General features: G+C 39.3%; 1 protein-coding gene across 2 annotated transcripts; it reads right to left on the bottom strand.

Annotated features, from left to right (window-relative positions):
• Positions 1–4,721: 4,721 nt before the first annotated feature.
• LOC131237576 (uncharacterized) lies at positions 4,722–15,330 on the bottom strand. Of its 2 annotated transcripts, XR_009167318.1 has the most exons (3): positions 15,155–15,329; positions 13,269–13,505; positions 4,722–4,967 (listed from the first exon to the last, which is right to left on the bottom strand). XR_009167318.1 is itself a non-coding variant. In XM_058235415.1 (2 exons), the coding sequence occupies exons 1-2, from the start codon at positions 15,257–15,259 to the stop codon at positions 13,401–13,403; spliced, it is 210 nt and encodes a 69-aa protein (XP_058091398.1). In that variant the 5' UTR covers positions 15,260–15,330; the 3' UTR covers positions 13,090–13,400. The 2 variants fall into 2 exon arrangements, 1 of the variants encoding a protein (XP_058091398.1); XM_058235415.1 differs by lacking the exon at positions 4,722–4,967 and having other exon boundaries at positions 13,090–13,505; positions 15,155–15,330.
• Positions 15,331–23,230: the final 7,900 nt, after the last annotated feature.

Raw genomic sequence — 23,230 nt, 5'->3', positions numbered from 1 at the left:
TCTAACCCATCAGTCAGATGCACCATTCCATGATGGACCACGGGCTTAAAAATCAAGTCAATCCATGACTTGGGTGGGCCACACCACATACAACAGTTGAGAGGGGTTACCCTCCCATTAAAACATTCATAATCATTTATTGGGCCCACCAAGATGTGGTTGACAAATCCAACTCATCCATTGCGTGTGTCCCACTTGGATGATGGATCAGACCAAGTTTCAGCGGCATCCAAAACTAGGTGACCCTCACCAGGTGCTTTTATATGATTTAGGCATGTCTTCACATGGTTTTAGATGGTATGGCCCACCTGAGGTCCGTATATGGTTGATTTTTGGGATATCCCATAACTTAAAAGGGGACCCATCAAATACACGGTGTTGATGTTGGACACACATGCACGGTGGGACCCACACAGCTCGACCTTATAGTTCCATTTCCCATCTACACCAACGATGCTAAGAAATGCCTAAAACATATAAAAGTATTGGTGGGGCAAGTCGCATCACAGCCTGCACTCGGCTGATGTACATCTTGCTTGATAGCACCAGTCTTTGAGTTGGTAGTGTCATCACACATGGAATAATGCATGGCAATCCGGACCGTTGAAATTATAGGTCCCATCACAAATGGGAAGTGGATTGCGTACTGAGTGAACTCTATGGACCCCACTGCTTTATGTCCTTTTCCACTCCGTCCAACCATTTTAAAGCATGAGCCCAAAATTGAAGCAAATCCAACGCTCAAGTGGACCACACCACATGAAATAGTGTGAATTGAATGGCTACCTTGAAAACTTCTTGGGGCCCACAGAAGTTTTGGATCAAGCTGATATTTATGAACAGGTTGGATGACAAATAAACATCACTGTCGACCGTAGGAAGGTTTCAACAGTGGAGATCATTATTCCCACTGTTTCCTGTGGCGTGGTCCACTTGAGCTTTGGATTTGCTTCAATTTTGGGCTCATGCCCTAAAATGATGGATGGTGTGGATAAGACGCATACATCCATTGTGGGCCCCACAGAGTTTACTCATCAATGGGGCTAACATTGCACTAATCAAACAAGTAGGAAAGTAATGAGAAAATTACCAGTAGTGTATGATGTTATAAAGGAAAGTGGCCCTTGCCGTCATCTGGTGGGGCCCATAAGGGAGACAATTTGAATGGTTTTTTAAGTTAGGTACGTTTTGGTTAGCCCACAGTAAAATATGGAGTATGGGTCAAGCAAGTTAGTCTGATTTTGAAAGATGATGATTGCTTAAAGTTGGTTAGGATAAGGAAAGAGATAGTCAAACCAGTAAGACAGTCGAACTGGTTTGGATCAGAACAGCACACCAAAATGGGCCATGCCACCTCAAAAACCTCTCTCTCTCTCTCTCTCTCTCTCTCTCTCTCTCTCAAGTGGCTAACTTTTCCATGAAAAGAAAAGAAAAGAAAAAAATCAACTACATCAGTCAAAGCTCAAACCCATGACCTCTACTAAAAAAAATCAGAGGTTAACTGCAGATTTATTGTTAGTTCTCTCCATTACTAATAATTTTAGATTAACCAGACTACCAGACCAGACCTAACCAAACCGAAGTGGGCTCAACCAGTTTGACAAAACCTCTGAAGAAAGGGGTCTGGGCCTGGTGGGGATTTCAAAACATTGGTGAAGAATAGTTTTATGTTTTAGTAAAATAGGCAGTCCTGGAGATGGTTACAAGTTACTTAAGAGACCTTAAAACATGTGAATATTCAGAACATGGGTTATTGTATAGGTCTGAATTTATCTATGTACTATAGCTGTTCATCTCATTCATCCCTCTGTTCAACTACTTTTGTGTTATTTTATCTATGTACAACTTGGATTCTTGTATGGGTCTGAATTTATCTAGGTAACATAGTTGTTCATCTCTCTCATCCCTCTTTTCAACTACTCTGTATTTTTGTTTTATTTTATTTTATTTTATTTTATTTATGGGTGGGGTTGGTCCTGTTTTTTACTTGATTGTTGAGATCTGAAGCTATTCAAGGCTCTCAATTGCATCATACAGAGTGGACCGCGTGGATCAGACACATACATAACAATAGGCCTCCCGGATTTTAGTGGAAAAAAAAAAAAAATCTTCTTTCCTTGGTTCCAGCGTAGTAGCATTCCAAACAAGCTACTGCTACATGTAAATACAAGTGTAAATAATAATTACCCATTTACACTGTATTTACATTGTAAATTGGAAAACAAAACAGACCCTTAACGTATTTCGCTTGTTGAATTTGGACATCTAACCATTTGATTTTTAGCTATTTGCTGAATAGCTACCAATTAGATGGTTGGGATCATCCAACAATGTGACGTTTCAGATATGCTGCATCTAAATTGGAGCTTTATAATTTGGACAGTTTGGATTCATGTGCATGCATATTAAGGGATGTTTGGATCTTAAGTTACTTAAGATAAGCTACTTATGCCCCGAGTAGCTTATCTTGATTTCTACTTATTAAACTGAAGTGATTAAGTAACATTAAATAAAAAAGTTATAATTAATCATAAACCAAACTTATCTCAAATAAGTGCTGTAAGCAGAAAAAGTAACTTATTTGGTGGTATCCAAATGGATCTTAAGTTGCTTAAGATAAGTTATTTATGCCATAAGTAACTTATCTTAGTTCTACTTATTAAGAAGACAAGTATCTTTGGTAAACAGCATACTTATCAACATCTCCTCTCTTTTGTCTCTCCCACGCCTCTCTTCAGCAACTTATGAAAAAGTAGAAAACTAAAAAAATTAACTTAAGTGATTAAATACTTTTAAGTAAAAAAAGTTACTTATAACTAATCATAAACCAAACTCACATATCTGAAATAAGTTACTTATCTACTGCTGTAAGTAGAAAAAGTAACTTATTTGGGGGTATCCAAACAAGCCCTTAGTGTCCAGTGGATGAGACACCACCGGTCCACCACTTAAAAAATAACAGTGGCAATAAACTTCATAATAGTATTGTCCAAGAACCAACTGTACAATACAACTAAAACAGGAATTATATGATCCTTAGCCTGAGGAGATGCACACACTCAAGCTTTCCGTATGTACAAGTGGGGTCCATGGTTCACTGATCCAGACAATTGGTCTATTGGTCCCCACCATGGATGGACCATGCCCCATAAATTTCCTCAAACAAGACAATCCTAACCTGCTGATTTATGGCACCCAAATAGATGGTTAACAAGATAAATACAGCAATGGTCCACATTCACCCAAAAAACAGGCTCAAGATTGGTGGCTAGGATCCTTCCAACCTGGGAGGTTTATGAAGCATGGTCCATCCATAGTGGGGTCCAAGCATATTGAACACTTACTGAAGTATGTTGTGCATATCCCAGGATCATATGGTTCCTTCTAGAAAGATCGCAATGTGTTTGGATTTTCAATCAACAAAAATAGCAGTATGGAGAGTTAATAACCAGATGTGCGCAATTCATGATAATATTGTATCAACTCTGAAATGAAATGCATGGAACTGCAATCAAGGGTTTGGCCATCATTGTGAATTAAAATGGTGCTACCCCCACTTTGGCAATTTCCTCTATAACAAATTGATGAATTGCAATTCAGTACAAGTGAGCATCCAAACACACCCTAATGTCAAAGTTGCATAAGAATTTGTGCAGGCTTCTAACTTTTACATAAAAGGGGTAGGATTCCATTACAAGAAATCAGACTCTGAAGACAGGAAAATGAAAGATAACACATTGAGGAGAAATGCTCCGGTGTTCTGAAACCACTATTAATTATAGTGCTCCTAGTTGCTTTGGGGCACCTAATCCAATCCATTGATCTATACTGTTCATTAGATCCAATGCACATTACATCGGCTAAAATGCAATCATCACACTATTCTGACAATATTGACTATTTGATCAATGGCCTTTTATATGGACGCTCAAGATTGTTTACACAAAAATGGGTCCCTTCCAATCAACAAATTGATCCATGACCATCATGGATTGCTTATGATTCTAAAGAGTCACTTGTGTTAGGCAATCATAACAATTCCATGGATTGAAAAAGGATGGCTACAGAAACCAAGGCCATATGTATGATAGGTTTGATCACCATATTTAGTACGATTTTAGCATGGTAGCCCATGAAAGGTGTTCTGGACTCAATGGACAGTTAAGATCGATCTATTGGACCATCCAACTGAACAGATACAACTAGAAGCACTGGAGCATTTCTCTACATTGAGAGCCCTGCTTGTATTTCCGTGATGTCATTAACTTGAAACCAACAATGGGTTCCATAAGCATGGAAATCATTGATAAATACCTGCTATGCTAATAAAGTAAAGAGAATGCTAAGCCCATATGCATATAACATAGACCATGTACACGCAACCCCATGTGCAAGTTTCGCATACAGGTAGATCGAAGCTGTGCATCAGGTGCTCTTACTGTGTATATGCCCAGTCCATCCATCAGGTGGACCACAGTTCGATTAACAAATAAACAGAGTGGAAAAACAGGCAACTTTTTTCTTTCAAGTCCACCTGCCATGCCCACCTGATGAGTAGGCCACCTCATTTTTGGTCCACGGCATCTACATGGTGGGACCACCTGATGAGCGGCTTGGATATTATGCCCATGTGCCACACTTGGACATGTGGTCGGGTGTATATGGGCTGCCTTATGCATGCATATAGGCTTAGCAAACCAGTAACACAAATACATCAAATATAACAGAAAAGTGACTCATGAGCATTAAAAAGAAGTCCCCTGAAGAACAAAAATAAAAAATAAAAAATCTCCATTAATCTTCACACAGAAGGAATGCATACCATAAACTGCCCGGAAACATGATTCCATACTCTGCTATTGAAGTTAAAATACACATGGGAGACTGCTCTTGAATTTAAAATACACATGGGAGAAACTGAGTGCCTAAAAGACTTCATCCACTTGCCTTTTCCCAATAGTGACAGCCTAATAAAGAATTTCAAACTCATAAATATGCTACTTAAATGCAATATTATAGTAGAGGTTTTGCTAACCTACATGTACATGTATGAGGCAGCACATCTATATGTCACCACATGTGACCATTCGGCACATGGGTGCAAGATCCAAGCCATCCATCAAGTGGTTCCCCATTCTGGATGCCCTGGGCCAAAAATCAGGCTGCTCTACTCCTCACATGGGTCACAATGTCATAAATAATTGGACATTAAAAAATGGACTACCTAAAAAAACTTGGAAAAGTTTTCAGATGTCATACGGTGGCCCACCTGATAAGAAATGAATGCATTTAAGGGAACTTAGCAGAAGCACCAATAGGTAATAAGATGGGGGAAGGTAGACCTAGATGGTTTGGTCACGTGCAATGGAGACCAAGAACTGCATTAGGAGTGAGTTTGTACAAGTTGAGGACTCTAAAAGGGTAAGGGGAAGGCCCAAAAGGACAATGGATGGAGGTAGTAAGAAAATACTGACCTATGGTCAGTATGCCCCTTGATAGAGTGGAATGGCATAACAGGATTCATGTAGCCAACCCCAATTAATTGGAATAAGGCTTAGAAGGTGGCGGTGGCGGTGATGACGACGATGATACCATGGCCCACCTGATCAGTGAACTGCACTGATGTTTAGGACCAGGGGCATCTATACAGTGGACCACCTGATGGACAGCTTAGATCCCACACCAATGTGCCATGTCAGATTAGCAACCCTCAAAAGATAAGCCTCTTCAGATACTATCATCAAAGCGACAACATGGAAGATAAACACTTGCATTTACTAACTTCACAGGTGGTATGGACAAACATTGTTTCATAGACAGTGTTGATTAAAGAGGAAAGGATAGTTGGCAAGACTACTGAAGGTACCTTTAAAAAAATAAAAATAAAAAACCTCTTCAGATACTATCATCAAAGTGACAACATGGAAGATAAACACTTGCATTTACTAACTTCACAGGTGGTATGGACAAACATTGTTTCATAGACAGTGTTGATTAAAGAGGAAAGGATAGTTGCCTGAAGGTACCTTTTAAAAAATAAAAAAAATCTTTTTTGATAAAACACTCAATCTATGTAAAATGCCTAATTTTTGTCACCCTAAATAGTCCTTTTTTTTTTTTTTTTTTTTCTTTTTTTCATTTCATTGATAACAAAATCTAAGAAGAGAATTTACATCAAGAACGAAACAAAGAAAACTACAAGAAAGGTATTTGAATTGCAACCAACTTGGACAGAGTCTAGAAACTCAGTAGTGATCCATCTGAAGCTCATTGGTTTCCATCCGAACATGATAGAAATAAATCTCTAGAGCCTCATTTATCTTATAAAAGCTTTCCATGGGGGTGGGGCTTCTTGAAAACATTTCAGATGCCTTTTTGGGCCATTTGGGGTGTCGACAAGACTCTCTATCATTTATCTTGGTCTCCTGCTTTGCATTGGACCAGTGGTTGCGTAATGGAAACAAATAACTACATCCCCATAGATCTCAGTAAAAGTCTTCTGATGTTGAGGAAAGCCTTTTAGATGCCTTTGTGGCCCATTTGGGGTGACAGCAAAGTTTTCCACCATCATATATCTTGGTCTCCCTCTTTGCATTAATGGAGCAATGGTCCTCAAAAGAGGGCGTTTTGGGATCCAGTCACAGAAAGGACTTGAAAAAGGCTCTATTCTTGGAAGAGAACTCTAATTTAATGAAAGAATTACTTTAATTGAAGTGAAAATGGCTAGTATGTTGATTTGTTTCATGTCTCTCCTACCATCCTGAGGTTGTTAGAGATTTCTCAAAATGATTCAACACAATTATGCATGGGTCTCCAATTCTAAGGAGCCGTCTGGGACCCTAAAGCATCAGTTTAGTCATTAAGGCACCAGGACAAAATGGCTTTAGAGATTCGGGGAGGAGCAAGGTAGAACTGTAGTAGCTCCTGAGCAGATGGGATTAAGGTAGCAACTTGGGTTTGGATCAACCCAAACCCCAATTGACCGAACCCAAGTTTGGGTTGGGTTGGGGTTGGAAAAGTCCAACCCAATTTGATATCAGGTAGGGTTTGGGTTGAGCAAATTCAGGTCGGGGTGGGAATACACACGTGCATTTGGGTCCAGTTGGGCCATGTTGGGTTGGTTTAGGGTGAGTACAGAGGAATTTGGGCTGGGAACCTTGAGTTGGAATCTGAGTTGGGTTGGGTCCTTTAAGGTTGGGTCAGGTTCAGGTTGACCCTCGACCCAACCCACCCACCCAAGTTGCACCCATAGTTAGGATGCAAGACACTCTAATAGTGGAAGAAGGTCAGTGTTGAGAGTGCAAGCTAGAAGAGGGAGACTTCAGTTTAGGCATGGTATTAAGTAGAGGATCATTTGGTGTGGTGAGGACAATAGGATACATTTAGTAAGGCTGTTTGCTTGGAGGGGAACATTATTTTGGGGTTGGTAATAGGATTCTCTTTGGGATGATGCTTAGTGTGGTGACGGTTCATAACTGAATAGATTTCCAAGGTTCGTGAAGTTGATTTGAGAGATTTGGGATGTGAAGGGAAGAGGAGGTGAAGGAAAGAAAAAGTATTGGGAGAGAGGTGAGAGTTTTGAGAGAAAGGTTCTATCTTGTGTGTTAGGGCAACAAGCCCTAACACACTTTTATTATATCACTAGAAACATACATATATGCTCCTCAAGAGCACATGACATTGTGCACTCACACACCCAAATAAATACATGAAGTACATACTTGCTAGTAATATGGAGAAGAGAATCCCAACAAAGAGACTTGGTAAGGACATTGGCCAAACTGTTCTCTGGAGTGAACAATGGGAGTGGCAACTTCCTTGTTAGCAACTTTCTCCCGAATGAAGTGACAATCAATCTTAATGTGCTTCGTGCGCTCATGAAACAGAGGATTGCTGGCAATGTGAATGGCAACCTAACTATCACAGTGCAAAGGAATGGGATTCAGAGGATTATAGCTAAGTTCTTGTAAGAGGGTTCAAAGCCACATAAGTTTACATGTCACATGAGCCATTGCCCTATATTCAGCTTCAGCAGAAGATCGCATAACAACTGATTGCTTCTTAATCTTCCAGGTGACAAGACTACAATCTACAAATGAACAATGCCCGAAGGTAGTCTATCAATCATGTAAACTTCCAGCATAGTCAGCATCAGAGTAGCCAGAAAGGTGATGATGACCATGCTACTGAAAAAGCGGTGAGGACTTGAATACCAAAGTATACAATACACTGCAGTCAAATGTGTGGGATGAGGGGTATGCGTGAATTGACTAACAACACCCACAACATAAGAGAGATCTAGCCGGGTAATAGTGAGATAAATGAGTCGGCCAACCAATCAATGATACATCATTGGATCAGAGAGGAGAGTACCATCATCAGGACTGAGTTTCAAAGTAGTATCCATAAGCGTAGTGGCAGACTTGCATCCTAGCATCCTTGTCTCTGAGATAAAATCAAGGGCATCTGTCTTTGAGAGAGCACTACCCCTAACTTCGATCGAGCAATTTCAATCCCCAGGAAGTACCAAAGAGTCCCAAGGTCTTTGATCTCAAATTGAGCTTGGAAGAAAAATTTAACAGTCACCATTCTTCAGTATCATCTCCAGATAGCACAATATCAACCACATAAACAATCAGAACCATAACCCTTGTTGGTCGATGACAAATAAAAAAAGAATGATCAGCTTGACTGCGAATAAATCCAAAGTCCAAATGGGCGACCAAGGAGATCCCAACAACGATTAACAGTGTGGTTGGAACCCCCACAAGGAGCACAAATGTGAGGTCTGTCACATCCACATTCTTGTCCACCACAGCCACGACTACCACATCCTCCACAATCGATATCACGATCCATGCCTGAAGTACTTGATCCAAAATCTCATCCACATCCTTAGTACCCCATACTGGGGCTCCAGAGTCATTGATTAAATGAAAATCGATTTCCAACAATATATGCAGACTGATCTGGTGAAACAAGAGGTGAATGATATGGTAACCCTTTGACATATGGCGTAGATAGATGTTAGAGAAGGAAGAGGATCTATGTCAATAATTTGTCTCCAAACACCATGATACTCAAGGTTGAGGCTAGAAAGGAATTGCAAAATCTAGTTTTTTCACTCTGCTTCCAGACATGCTCATGGTCCGTTGTACAGTTGGAAGGAAAAGGGTGATAGAGGTTTAGCTCATCCCACATTCCTCGGAGACCTGAAAAGTACTCCTTCAGGGATCATGAAGCTTGTTGAAATCTCCCAATGCTTGAGATCAACGTGAACACTCTGAAAATATTTTGAGCTTCTGAATACATATCAAGAAGAGTATTCCATATCTTTTTTACTGAGGTTAGAAGTATGACGGAGTTACTCACAATTGGTTCCATACTGTTAAGTAGCCAAGCCATGACTTAGTAGTTTTCCTTGGTCCAAGTCTTAAAATTCTCACCTGTAAAATTTGAAGCTTCATCCAATATATACGAAAGTCTCTGTCTTCCCCCTAAAAATAGTTTCACAAATTGAGCCCACTACAAATAGGTGTTATCATTCAACTTAACGGGTGTGATTAACAAGGGGTGAGCTTTTGAAGATCGCACACTAGATCCGGAGAAATCTTGTCCTCCATAAGGGTCCGCACAAAAACAACTCAAATGAAGGACCATAGGGCAGAAATAGCCACATATTTACAGAAACTAAGTTCCATATGATGGCCTAGGGGTCCAAAAACAGTTGAAGAGAAAAAGAACACACAACAAGGATCATAGAAAGCTTAATCTAGGCATAAACGATGCTTACACAAGAAGATCAAGCACCAGGACATATATGATGGGCTTTGGTGTACTTTTAGAGCCCCCAGGACCCAAAAAGGTCATTGTCAGTCTTTCGTTTGGCTCCACGACACCCCCAAAACACTTCCTCTTCTAGAAACAATTCCATGAGGAGTTAAATACAATGAATCTGATCCATCATATGAGGAGAATCCCAAGAAACGGTTACCAATTTGGGAAAATTCAAAGAAAATAAAAAATTTGGGGTTTTCTGTTGGAAAAGAAAAGTGGTCCAAACATACCTAAGATGAGCTCTCCATAAATCACATAAAAATCACCATAAAGCTTCTAAATTCGAGATCTATTAAACCATGTTCTTCCCGATAAAAAAAAGTTGTACGGTTCATACACTTGCTGACGTAGTGATGTCAGCTGCATGGTTGTTGACATCAGTTGTACAGTTGCTGACATCATCATATTCCTATATCACCAGCCAAGAACCCTCTCTGATACAAGTTGATTTGAGAGATTTGGGATGAGAAGGGAAGAGGAGAGGCGAAAGAAAGAGAAGTATTGGGAGGGAGGAGAGTTTGAGAAAAAGGCTCTATCTTAGGTGTTAGGGGAACAAGCCCTAACACACCTTTATTAATCACTAGAAACATACATACAAGCTCCTAAAGAGCACACAACACTATGCACTCACACACCCAAATAAATACACTAAGTACATTGCATTTCCAAAAAGTGAAGCTTGTCGTCAACCCCAATTAGTTCAGATAAGGCTTAGATAATGACAATGAGTGAGGCCTGTGATCAATAGAGTTTCATTTGTGAATGCCTTGAAAGGTAGGATTCAAAGGGATCCATGGAATCATGAGATCGAGAAAGTCAACTTCTTCTTGGTTCCATAGAGTTAATCAATATTCCTAGGTCAGGGATTTGATAGAAGAATTTAGAAGTGAGTTTGGGCAATTCCATCATACTACATTTTATTGTATCCTCATTGGAGAATTGGTGAGTAGTGATATAGGTTGCCATAATACTATTTTGTTCATCCACACCACCCATATCATGCAAGTTTTTTGTTGGTTGGCTCCTGTTGATGATATTCTAACGTGCAAAGCATTTACAACATAGGGGTATTTAGCAACACAATATGCAAGTCATGTGCAAGTAGGAAAAGCAAACAACTAACCATCTTCTCCTGTCTTTTGAACAAGTTGTTCCATAACGATAATAGTGGCCACCGTCGTCATTGTTACGATGCAGGCCGTAATAGCCATTATGACCCCCTATTTTATTTTTATTTTTAAAATGTTTTCTAGACCGTTACGGGCCATTAAGGCCCCTTTTTTTTTTTGTAACGGCCGTAACAGTCATTTAGGCCCTGTAACGTGTAACGATTATGACTGTTACCGTTATGTAACCAATTTTGAATACCTTACTTTTGAGTGTGAGGTTTCTTCTTTTTCTGTGTGGCATGTGATGTAGTGACCAATGATGTCATGGAAGTCGTTTTTTGCATTGGCTTCCTAGTAGGGTTCAACTTCTTTAGCTATCATGCTTCCTAATGGTGCTTTGGGGTCTCTATGGAAGAGTAGAATGGAGCCTTCAAAAAATTGGGTTAGATGTTATGATGGTTCTCCAAAAGGATTAAACGATCTTTTATGGCTTACAGGCTTAGACTCTTGCTCAAAAGATTTTCTTCAATTAGTGTTGACGATCTTCTCAATGAATAGATGGTCATTGCATTAGTTCGTTTTATAGGTGGAATGCCTGAACAAAGGGGGTTGCTACTTGAATTTTGGTAGTATATCTTTGGGTAATCTCGGTCCTTCATTCCTAGAGATCTTACTATGCTGGTAATGGATCAGGTGGGCCCACAAGTTGGCCAATCCAACCCACTTCGTAGTTGGTTTCATGTTGCACTTTACAGCTCATGGGTGGGGTTCAGCCTTGAAAATGATACCCAACAAGGGGTCAGCCCATGTCGATTTGACCAACCTGATCCACTTATGAATAGTGATAGAATTAATAAATCTCCAATCCTCTTCAATAATTAATGAAGCTGAAAAGAGGCCTATTAAGTAAATGGGTTGAGTCAACTGGAGCTGAGCTACATGCTCTATTGAAGCGTTTGATGCCGTTTCATCATTCATTATGCGATTTGTGGGCTGCTAAATGTGACTTGCTCAACATTATCCCTTGGACAAGTAGGCATGATCCTTTTTCCGGAGATTGACAAATTATATGGAGGAGATCCACCACCTTAGATAGTCAATGGAGGTTTTTTTTTTTTTTTCTATAACTTTCATATTTAGATCAAGGAGTCAGGGACCCATTGAAACACATGGAAAAAACTTCAAGAGGAACTGTTCAAGTGCCAATCCCAATAAGTTAAAGGTAAATAACATGAGAAGTCTTCATAGACATCAAAAGATAAATAAATGAATGAAATTAACAAAGAAGAAGAAGAAATCTCGATACTTTCGACAATATCTCTCATAACATCTAAAGTGTACCCAATTCATCCACATCTAGGCCATCTTCATCCTATTAATTGGCTCAAAGTATGTCTAACCATCTAACTTTATGTTCATCATACATAGAACACAAAGGTCATCTCCTCGTTAACAAGCATACCTCTCCTCCACAGATTTCACACGTTGGTGATGTTTCTATTAGTACCGGTCACTGCTCCTTCATCCTTTTTTCCAATGTTCCAAGCAATTGGCTATGGTGCATCTATAACCACATGAAGGTGACAGGTAAGTGGGCCCCATTTGGTCCCAGCACCTCCTAAAAGTCAAAGAAAGGGGCCCCACTTGCATGAATGATGATACAGTTCACCAATAGTGAAACGTTGCTACACTGATGAAAAAAAGAAGAGGGTGAACTGTTTCAGTTCCCATTGATCCCTGATATGGTTTCTTGTGAGAGTAGGACAATTAGGGTTTCATAACCCACTCAGGGTTCAAAAAATCAGCACCTATTGTACTGTATGGGGAATATATTGCAATAAATTCATCTGGTGATATGATACTAATGTCCATGCCACGATATGGGTATGTATTGAAAAATAATGTTTCTGTCTGCTTACATCATTGATACATTCCAAAACAACTGCATACATTCCTCCTGAGATAATTTTGTTGGAATTCGATATAACAGATGGTGACATATCGTATTGGGGATGTATCGTATTCATACATCAACAAAGCCAATCCTAACCTCTATCCTACCTCCCCACACATGCAAATGACAGCACGTACATTATCAGGCCCATTAGAATGTTCCAGATCAAAGGCATGTGCTCAGAGAGCATGAGTAGTAATTGCATTTCTCTTCCCCATTAGCAATCCAACCAAGAGTGTCTACTTTAGATTAACAAACTACATTTTTTCAACAGTAAATAGGAATCCAAAGTCTAATAACAATTTAAAACTGATATCCAATTGTAACGAAATTAAAGAAGCAAAATAAATGGAAACAAAGATGCTTACCTTCTCAGATTTCAATTTGACTAGACTGTGGAACTGCAGCATCATCAAACTATTCCCTCAGAACATGAGAAAAAAAAAAAAATTTAAAAGAAAAAGAAAAAGAAAAGAAAAGACAAAAAAGATGACAACAACTCAAGAATCGGGAAGAGATTGTGGAGGAGGGGAAGAGGGATCTTCTAGAAGCTCTCTCTTCCTCTTTTCCATTTCATATTCGAGTAGCCTCTCCTTCATCTTCTCCTGCAATATTATAACTAAAGAGATTAGAAACAAAGCAAAAACAGGGATGATCCAGTGATCTTGGCAAATGTTCCAAAAATCAGCGATATTATTGGTATTCGCCAAGTCATCGATACCGAAACTGCTGGAAGTTTAAAATTTTCCAAATATTGCTGATATTTTCAATAATATCGGCGATATTTGGTGATACTATCAATGTTAGCGATATTTTGACAAGAAACCCTTATAAAGTTCCCTAGTATTGGCGATACCATCGATAATATCCTCGAAACTAGGGAAACATTCGCAAATAGGAGAAAATTGATAGGAAAATAGAAAATTTTCCAAACCCAAAAAATCTCCATTTTTTTGGGATTTTTTTAAAAGAGATTTTGATCACTCCTGGTTTTTATTGAATCAATGTTTGGATTTGGAGAGAAATCTTGACTTGAAATGAAGACAGCCCAGAACTCAAAGGTGATGAAAAATCCATAAATGCTTTTTTTTTTTCTCTTAATGTTAGCAATGATTGCAATGAAATTCATGTCAATGCACATGGATTTGTGGCAAAAAATAAAAATAAAAATGATTTAAGTCAAAAATGGGGAAAATTGGTGAAATCATAAATTTTCATTTTTGAATTGGAAAATGTGTTTTTTTACTGTTAATTAATGATGAAGATTTATATATTAATAAGTGTTGGTGTATCTATTGATTAACTACAAATTTTATGCTTTTATTTTATACTGATTTTTTAAACAAGACATACTTAGGCCCTTATAAAAAGGAAACTTATTATGTGTAGTTATTATTATTATTTTTTCTTTGGCCAATATTTTGATCCCTACATATGTAAATATGGTCTTTTAACACCTAAAGTTTCACTGAAATTTTCCAACTTTTTCCTAGAGTTTCCCCAATGTTTCCCTCAAACAACGATATTTCTTTTAGTATCAGCGATAATATCGGTTATACCAATACATGTTTTTGTATCCCTGGTCATCGATACATGTAATGATACTGATACTATGAACACTGGTCTTGGCTCTACAAGAAGAACCACATGGACAGCCCAATTAATCCATATGAAACGTCCATCAGTTCCAGCAAACTTCATTTACCACCATGAAAAAAGAAGGCAGATTGGATGATTCCAACCGTCTGATCAATAGCCTACAAGATGGACAGTTGCGATTGTTAATCGAAAAAAGGCCAAATCAACAAATTGAACCATCCACCTGGTGGGTTCATCATTGATCGCTTTTAATTCCAGGGAATCGCACTGATCACATGATCATAGCATCTGACCCATGGATTGAAAAACAGAACTCTTGGGAATATAGGATCATTGTATCAACCCGATTCTTTCGCAGAGGCACAGAAAGTCTGAGCAGGAGTAAATTAACGGTCCAGATCAATTGATCGGACTGTTCACTTGATATAAAGAAACCAGGAGCACATATAGGGTTGAAAAAATCCTGAGTGAATTATCAGCGCCCATCATGATTGATAAATACGCCCATCCTGTCTGTGTTTTCGGATATATAACAGTATAGATTTGCAACATTGTATTACCAAAAGCAGAAAAGATGGGCGTGTCTATCAATGAGAGAGGGTGTAAATAGCAGGACAGAGAGAGAAAGAGAGAGTGGCGGGGGGTGGATTGGGACCTTGTAGCTGGTTTCGAGCTGGTGCATAACGTAGAAGCCGAGGACGCCCCCCAGGATCGTACCTGTTATGATCCTGATATAGCCCCATCTCGCCGAACTTGCCATCTCTCTCTCTCTCTATCTCTCTCTCTCTCTCTCGTATTCTAATTTCTCAAGTCCAACTCTTTTAGTGTAGTCGGGTCGGGTCTACTCTTTTCCCTGCGGTGCTTCTCTTTTAAACGTTTTGACTCGTCCGAGTCGTATCCGACTCGCCCAGATGGATTCGGTTCGGGTTGTAAATGGGTCAAGCCAGTAATACGAGTCAGGCCGCCTTAACTAAAGTTAAAGTGAAAGTGATTCCATGACAGGGGGGCGCTTCCCGCCGAAGCAAAACAAAGAAGAAAAGTGTGTGTATTATGTATAGATCCCTTTTGGTGGAGTGGGTTGTGTATATCCTTACTATCATATTTCATTCCCGCCCGGTTAGATTTTCTAACTCGAGTTGAATCGAGTTGGGCTTGGCATAGCTCGACTTGGCTCAGCCAATAGCTAACCCGTTCAAAATTGGCTTGGCTCAGTCCTCGAGCTTGACTGGTTAGCTCAGCTTGGTTCAGTCAATAGCTTGGGCCAGTTTAAGCTAAGTTCAAGCCTATGCTACATTTTCTCAAACACATAATATATTTTCAATTTCTCACATAATGCAAAATAATAACATCAGTTTACAGGTATTTCATCAAATATTCAACGGCCAACATCGAAATCAAAGTTTGAGGGCAGTTATATAATGTAAAGTTTTTTTTTTTTTTGTTGTGATTTGTTTCATATTTATCCTTCCTTGCCATTAGTTGATCCCGCAGAAAATGTATGTACCCAAAACAATACTCTGTTAAGCCATTCCATCAAACACTTGGCGAGCAGCACCAATAACAAAATAACCGAGTCACCAAGCCGATTTGTTCTAAGTTAATTCAAGTCAAGTCAAGCTCAAACTTAGCTCAAAATTTTTTCAAGCTCTAACAATTAGCTCGACTCGGTTTGAATCCAATTTCGAGCTAAGGCGAGTCGAGCGAGCTAACCGAGCTAACTCAACTCGTGCACAGCTCTACCTTGGTATATGCCTATAAATGAGTAATTATTCCATTCTGTTTGAAATATACACATATTTTTGCTTTGAAAACTAGTCTAAAAGGCTTGGTTTAAATTTGGGCCCAATATTCATATGTGTGTATGTGACATATATGATCCATATGTCCTTTTTACTAAAACATTTCGAGGCATGAGCTAAAAAATGAGGTAGATCCAACACTCAACTGGCCCACGCTAAAAGAAACAATAGCCCTGAGAAGTTTTTAATGGTATGCGTTCAGTTTTCTTTTTCCTATGGTGTGGTCCAGCCTCATTTTTTGGATCATGCACTAAATTAAGCTGGCATAACGTATGGACGGTGTGGATAAGTCACATACATCACAGTGGGCCTCATATATATTTCGCACCTATTCAGTTTTAGTATTCAAAAAGTAGGACAGTACAATCAAATATGGAAAACCAGGCCGTAAGTACAAATAATCATTACCCATTTACAAGATATTAACCAAGGAATTGAAAAATCAAATAGGCCAACCTAAGTTGGATCAAGTGGCAGGTTGTGTCAGGTTAACTGCAGGGTTTGATGAATTTTTAAGTAAATGGGTTGATTCAAGGGAATTTCTAGCTTGTTTAGTAAATGGATTAATCTTGGGCTAATCTTGACTGGCTCAAACCCAATCCATTGCCAGCCCCAACTTACCCACACTTGGGCAAATCAGGTTGAAATAGCCATGACTTAGGCAACTTGCCATCAATTCATAGCCGAACAATCAGGATGCTTCAACCATTAAAAAAAAAAAAAAATGCTCTTCTCACTATTAATCTAATTGGATTTAAGGGATTGGAATGTCCTTACTATTTCCTTAGCGGTAGACTCACAAGAGTTTCAACATGAGGTCATGGGTTCCAGTTGTGGTGAAAATCCATTATGGTGTGAGCGCATGTGTGTGTAAAAAATTGGGATTAGACAACTGAGCTCAATGCTAGGCCCTGGGGCAAAAAACAGCTAGATGGACAGCTCAAGTGCACCATACTATAGGGAATAATGAGGATGGAACATTAATCTTAGGTTTGTTTGTGAGGCTATTATAATGCGTGTATTTTATCAAACATGTTCATCATTTGTGGCTCACAAGGATAAAGGGAAGATATAAAAATCAGCCTTATCCATAACTTACGTGGACCACCCTGCTTGGCTCCTTGGAATCTTAAAAGTGTGGTGTTTTGTTTCCAAAAACAGATTTCTAGTAAAAGAAATTTCCCAAGTGGTGTTTGGAAAAAGCTGTCTTGTGAGAAAATATATTTTTCTACTTTTCAAAAATATGACTTCTCAATTTTAAAAACATAACTTTTGAATGAAAATAAGTTTTAAAAACATAACTTTTGAATGAAAGTAATATTTTAAAACTTTGCAAGGCATTTTAAAGATGAGAATCATGAAAGGACAAATATTTATGGTAGTATTCCTGCAATAATTCATTTCCACCCTTCTACAAGGACCAAACACAAATTCAACCCCTCACGTAAAGAAATTCATTTCTCAAAGGCTAAATTTTCAAGGGCCAAACGATCCATATGCCATGTGACATTAGAATCTCATTATCCTGCTTTAACTCATGTACCTATATTAATATTTTTGTTATGGCCATCCAGCATCAATCTAATACCCATGTAAATCATCAAGTTGTAGACACATCAGATCTAAATTATCATAAAAGGTGATAAAAACATTTACAACAATTCAAAAAAAAGTTTAATGATTGAAAATATTTTAAAAACCTTTTGAGTAATGAACCCAATGAAAAAATCACTTTATAAACATATAATCCTTAGATCTAAACCATAATAAGTTTTTAAGAAACTAATGGAGCCTTTGTTGAATAGTCTGAGCTCAATCCAAATTTGATAGTATGTGTCAGTTTATATCTACTTTTATTGATTATACGATGACCTTATAAAGTTAAAGCATATTTAATTAAAACTTTGGACTCTTCATTTCTTTAGGTCCAAGTAATAATTGAAGCTGCTACATATTCAAGTCGATCATAGTCCCGGCATGATATGACTCATAGTTTAAAGACTTGAACACATTTTACTGATAAAAGTGCCTAACAAATCTAAATCAAAAGCTTATTCTTATGGCGCACTCACACACCTATGCATCGTCAGGCAAAGGCAGAGATCAATCATCCTGACTTGTCATTTGTCCAAGATAACTATACAATAATCACGTGTATTCTATGACTTGTGAGATGTCATGTAATAAAAAGGTATTGAAATCCATGGATCCCAACTCTCCTCTAGCTGGCCTTGATGGCCATTACGGAGTCCTTTAACTCCTGTTGATATATGTTGAAGGTGGTCTTATATATTAAATATGGGCCATAACCTAATCATCTAGGACCAATGATCAAGATCATCAGTATCACATTCAAATTAGTTTTTGATAGTACAACCCCAACATCTAAATAGTTCTGGGTGGCTGGCCCAGTAGACTTTTGGGCTTCTTTCATCACCTTGTGGCCTGACCCAACAGGGAGAATGTTAATAAATGAGCATGTGTGGCCAGCCAATCGGTAGACCAGCTGGATTTATTTTTTTTTGGGCCAACGCATGCTCGTGTAACGGGCTGGCCGAGTCTGGCATATGTGGATGGTCTATGCACCAAAAATCATGTGGATGGGAAGATCCTCTCCGTTGATTCCTTGGTTGGTTTTGGTTGAATGTGGACTCTTTCTCCATTAGCTTTACTGACCATCTATTTTCTGGATCATTGAACCATGAATCCCCACATACAGATCGGATGGCTATGGGCATGATTTTTGAGGCCGACTGGGTGAGTGGACCGCATCTAGTTAGGGCTGGCGATGGGCTGGGTTTGGGTCTGGCCATTGAGGCCTTGGCCCGGACTGACCCTTAGATGAGGCCCAAAACTAAGTGGGCCTGATCTTGGGCCATTTCCATCATCTGGCGCCAAACCTGGGCATTGCACTGAGCCCGTGGGCTCATATGTACTAGCCCAGTTACAGCCCTTTTCAGATCCTTTTTTCAGTGTTCGTGTAAACTCAATGGTAGCCGTGATTAGGGCTGTACATGAACCGAGTTAGCTCGGCTAGCTTGCTCGACTTGACTCGAAAAAGCTCGATTCGACTCAATTCGAAATTGAGTTCCAGCCGAGTCAAGCTGATTTTTTGAGCTTGAAAAAATTTCGAACCAAGTTTGAGCTTGCCCGAACTCGACTCGACTCGGATCGAACCCCAACTCGAATCGAACCAGTTTGGTGACTCGGTTACTTTGATATTGATGTTGTTCACCAAGTGTTTGATGAAATGACTCAACGAAGTGTTGGCTGGGGGCAAGGAAGGTATGTATATGAAACAAATACCATTTTTTAAAATTTATTTTAATGTTTCTTACAAGGTGTTTGATGAAATACTTATAAACAGCTGCTACTGTTTTACATACAGTAAGAAATTGAAAGTGTATTTCATGTATTTGTGAAAATGCCGCACAGGCTTGATCTTGGCTCGAACTGGCCCAAGCTACTGACCAAACCTAGCCGAGCCGAGTTCAAGCTGGGGTCAGCTAGTGGTCGAGCCGAGTCAAGCTGTGCCAAGCTCGACTCGGTTCAACTCATGTACACCTCTAGCTGTGATTCACATCGATGTTACATGGGCCATCTATGGTCAAATAACAGGTTGATTGGGGCCCACCGATCAAATGATCATGTGAGCTTTATAAAGCCCAGGACAATACCATTGTAATAGGCCAAGTTTAGTTGACCCTCTCTATTCATAAACCCATATGGGTCCCATCCTGATTGTCTTACCGGTCTGATTTATGAAATGGCCATCAACCGTGGGACCCACTTGGGGGGCATTTCTACAAGGTTAGATCCATTTAACACGTGTAAATTGTCATAACCTTTGTGGGCCACTTGGGCCTAGTATAACAAAATTTTGAATAGGCCCAGCCCATATATTTCAGAATTTGGGCCTGTGACATCTGTGAGGACAGCCCATTGTCAGCCCTCCATCACAGGACCCATGGTTCACTAATCTAGACCTTTGATTTGGTGGGTGCCGAGGTAGATGGGGATGCCATGAACATCTTCTAGATTGAAACATCCTAGCCCTTTGATTGGTGGCCTACAAATACTTCTTTATAAACACCGTCAACATTCAATGGGAAAAGCCAAAGATCGAAAGATCACGATCATTCGAGTGGGGAGAGATTCTGAAGAATCGCCGTCCACATAGTTGCTCATCAAATCAACGGTTTGATCGACCATATCTGAAAATTGTACAGAAAAAACGCCTGGAAGGAAAATTGTACAGGAAAAAAAAAGTGGGGGCTCAGCTCAGCTCAGCTGGCCAACCTGCCGTTTGATTTTCGTTCCATCTTTGATTGGTTGGTACTGTAAAGGATCTGGACCGTCCAATCAGTGGTTGTCCTCTTGGATGAGGCATTGCCAAATAAATCGCACAAATTAAAACCTCGGCACCATCCATCCCATTTAAATTTAAGGTACGATCCTAACCATCCAATAGGTAACCGTCGAGTAGGTCAGATAAATTGATTGTGGGCCTATGCCCCACCTACAGAAGGGCCCAAGATTGAGATGGTTTGGATTGACACACACAAGTACCACGTATACAATTTCTGTGTGCGTGTGAATGGATACCCATAATACTTTGATACTCTCGAAGAGTGTGATGGATGATACACGGGCACTTAGAAATTATACAGAAATTGCATACCTGGCATTCAAGTAATTCAAATTAAACGGACAAAACGAGGGTCCCAATCTAGATCCATCATGAACGAAAAAATATTATTATTATTTAATTATTACCTTTCTAGAGCTTTGCTAAGTACAATCCAGCTAATGGGTAGGCCACCACATGTACCAGTCATGACAGATAGGTGAAATATCAAGCCATCCATCAGGTGGGCCTTAGGTAAAGGCGGTACATTCAGTTGGTGTACCATGATATTAGAAATTAGTTGATTGGGTGGAAAATAAGGCTTTTTTTTAAATTTTTTTTTTGTAACCGTACATTCGTTTAATTAATTGTGGCCCACCTAACTAGTGGATGTACTTGACTCTTTGAGATCAGGAATCTACTAATAGTTCACTTACGATGGCGTAGGGGCGGATGCTGTGCTGTGTGGGCTCAAAGCTTGTCTGACCATATGATTGGTGGACATTTATTTGGGCGGTTAAGAATAATAAAAAAATATTACAAAAAACTAGCTGCTCAGTATAGGATTAACATTAAAATACTTTTTCAAAAAGGTTTGTTACCAATTAATTTAAGTAATTATTACTATAATACTTTCAATTAATATCAGGTTGGGTTGGGCTGTGCAAGCAAAGGAGTGGGCCCTTTTCATGACGTTTATTAGAAATCTACTATGACCATCAGGTGTGTCACTCAATATTAAATTTAGGTACCAAAAGTCAGCCCCATTCATGATTTATGTGGACCACATATTGGAAACAGTGTATAGGATGACACTCACCATTTTCCTTTGTAGGGCCCATTTCAATTATGAATAGGTTTAGGTTTTTAACTTCAGGCATAAATTTTGGTGTGGCATCTAATGGTTTGAGTGGATTTTATATAATCATCACATTGGCTCTATAAAATAAAGAGTAGACATTTCTCTCCTAATTTTTTTCTTCTACTGTGGCCCACTTGAATCACATGTCAGCCTGAATTTTTGGCCATGCTACTAACATGGGATTATATATCCAATCATCAGAGCCGATCACACATACACATCATTGTGGGCCTCATAAAAACTCAAGGGTGGGCTTTAGTGGAAATCCACCAGAATCTATACATGAATTTTACTCCCATCATTAGATGGGTAATTCCACGTTAGGCTTAGGCTAAAAAATCAATATAGACATGCTTTAGGTGGGTCACTCCAAAGAAAACTATTGGGAGAGAGATTCTACACTTGATGGTTTTAGGCCAACTATAATGATTATGTAAAACCTAATCAAACCTTTAGATGCCACACCAAAATTTAAAAGGAAGTTGAAAAATTCAGCCCATATACAGGGGTGTACACGAACTGAGTTAGCTCGGTTAGTTTGCTCGACTCGACTCGAAAAAGTTCGATTCAACTCGGTTTGAAGCTGAGTTCAAGCCGAGCCGAGCTGATTTTTTGAACTCGAAAATGAGTTTGAGTAGGCCCTAGCTCAACTTGAATCAAATCGAATCCAGCTCGAATCAAACCAGTTCGGTGACCTGGTTACTTTGTTATTAATGATGCTCACCAACTGTTTAATAAAATGACACGACGAAATGTGGTTGGTGGCAAGGTGGCAATGAAGGTTTGGCTGGTGGCAAGGAAGGTTTGGCTGGTGGCAAGGAAGGTATGTACATGAAACAAATATATTTTTTCTCTGTTTTTTTTTTTTTTTTTTTTGGTTTTTATGTTACTTAGAAGGTGTTAGAGAAAATACCTGTATAATCAATTCCTCTATTTGTAAAACAATGGGATTTTGAAGTTGCAGTTCAAGTGATTGTGGAAATGCCTCCATGGCGAACTCGGCTCGAACTTTGCCCGAGCTAGCCCGATCTGCTGACCGAACTGAGCCGAGCTGGCCAGTCAGGCTTGAGGACTGAGCCGAGCACAGTTCGAGCTGAGGTCAGCAACTGTTCGAGCTGAGGCCAGCTTGACTCGATTCGACTCGATGTACAAACCTACCCATGCATGATTAAGGTAGGCCACACCAGGAGAAATAATTTAAGCTGCCTACCCTGATGTACACCCCTACCCATACATGATTAAGGTAGGCCACACCAAGAGAAATAATTTAAGCTGCCTGCCCTTTTGCTGGCACGGAGACACCGGGTTCCAAAAGGAAACGTAAAGGAAGGTTTTCTAATGACAATTACTTTAAATTAATAGGGTAACTTTTTGAAAATAGTACCAATGTAAATTCTATATAAGGTAGGCTGTATTTTGTAAAACTCAATTTAATCGGTTATT

The sequence above is a fragment of the Magnolia sinica genome, chromosome 2, assembly GCF_029962835.1.
Source record: "Magnolia sinica isolate HGM2019 chromosome 2, MsV1, whole genome shotgun sequence".
NCBI lineage: Eukaryota > Viridiplantae > Streptophyta > Magnoliopsida > Magnoliales > Magnoliaceae > Magnolia > Magnolia sinica.
Note: the sequence above shows the minus strand (reverse complement) of the source record. Positions and strands in the feature narration are given on the sequence as shown.

Bases quoted from the DNA above. Each gene is read 5' to 3' on its own strand.
- LOC131237576 (XM_058235415.1), bottom strand. From the start codon at position 15,259: ATGGCAAGTTCGGCGAGATGGGGCTATATCAGGATCATAACAGGTACG. The intron at 13,506-15,154 runs GTCCCAATCCAC...ATAATATTGCAG, and splicing joins AGCTCGAAACCAGCTACAAG to GAGAAGATGAAGGAGAGGCT.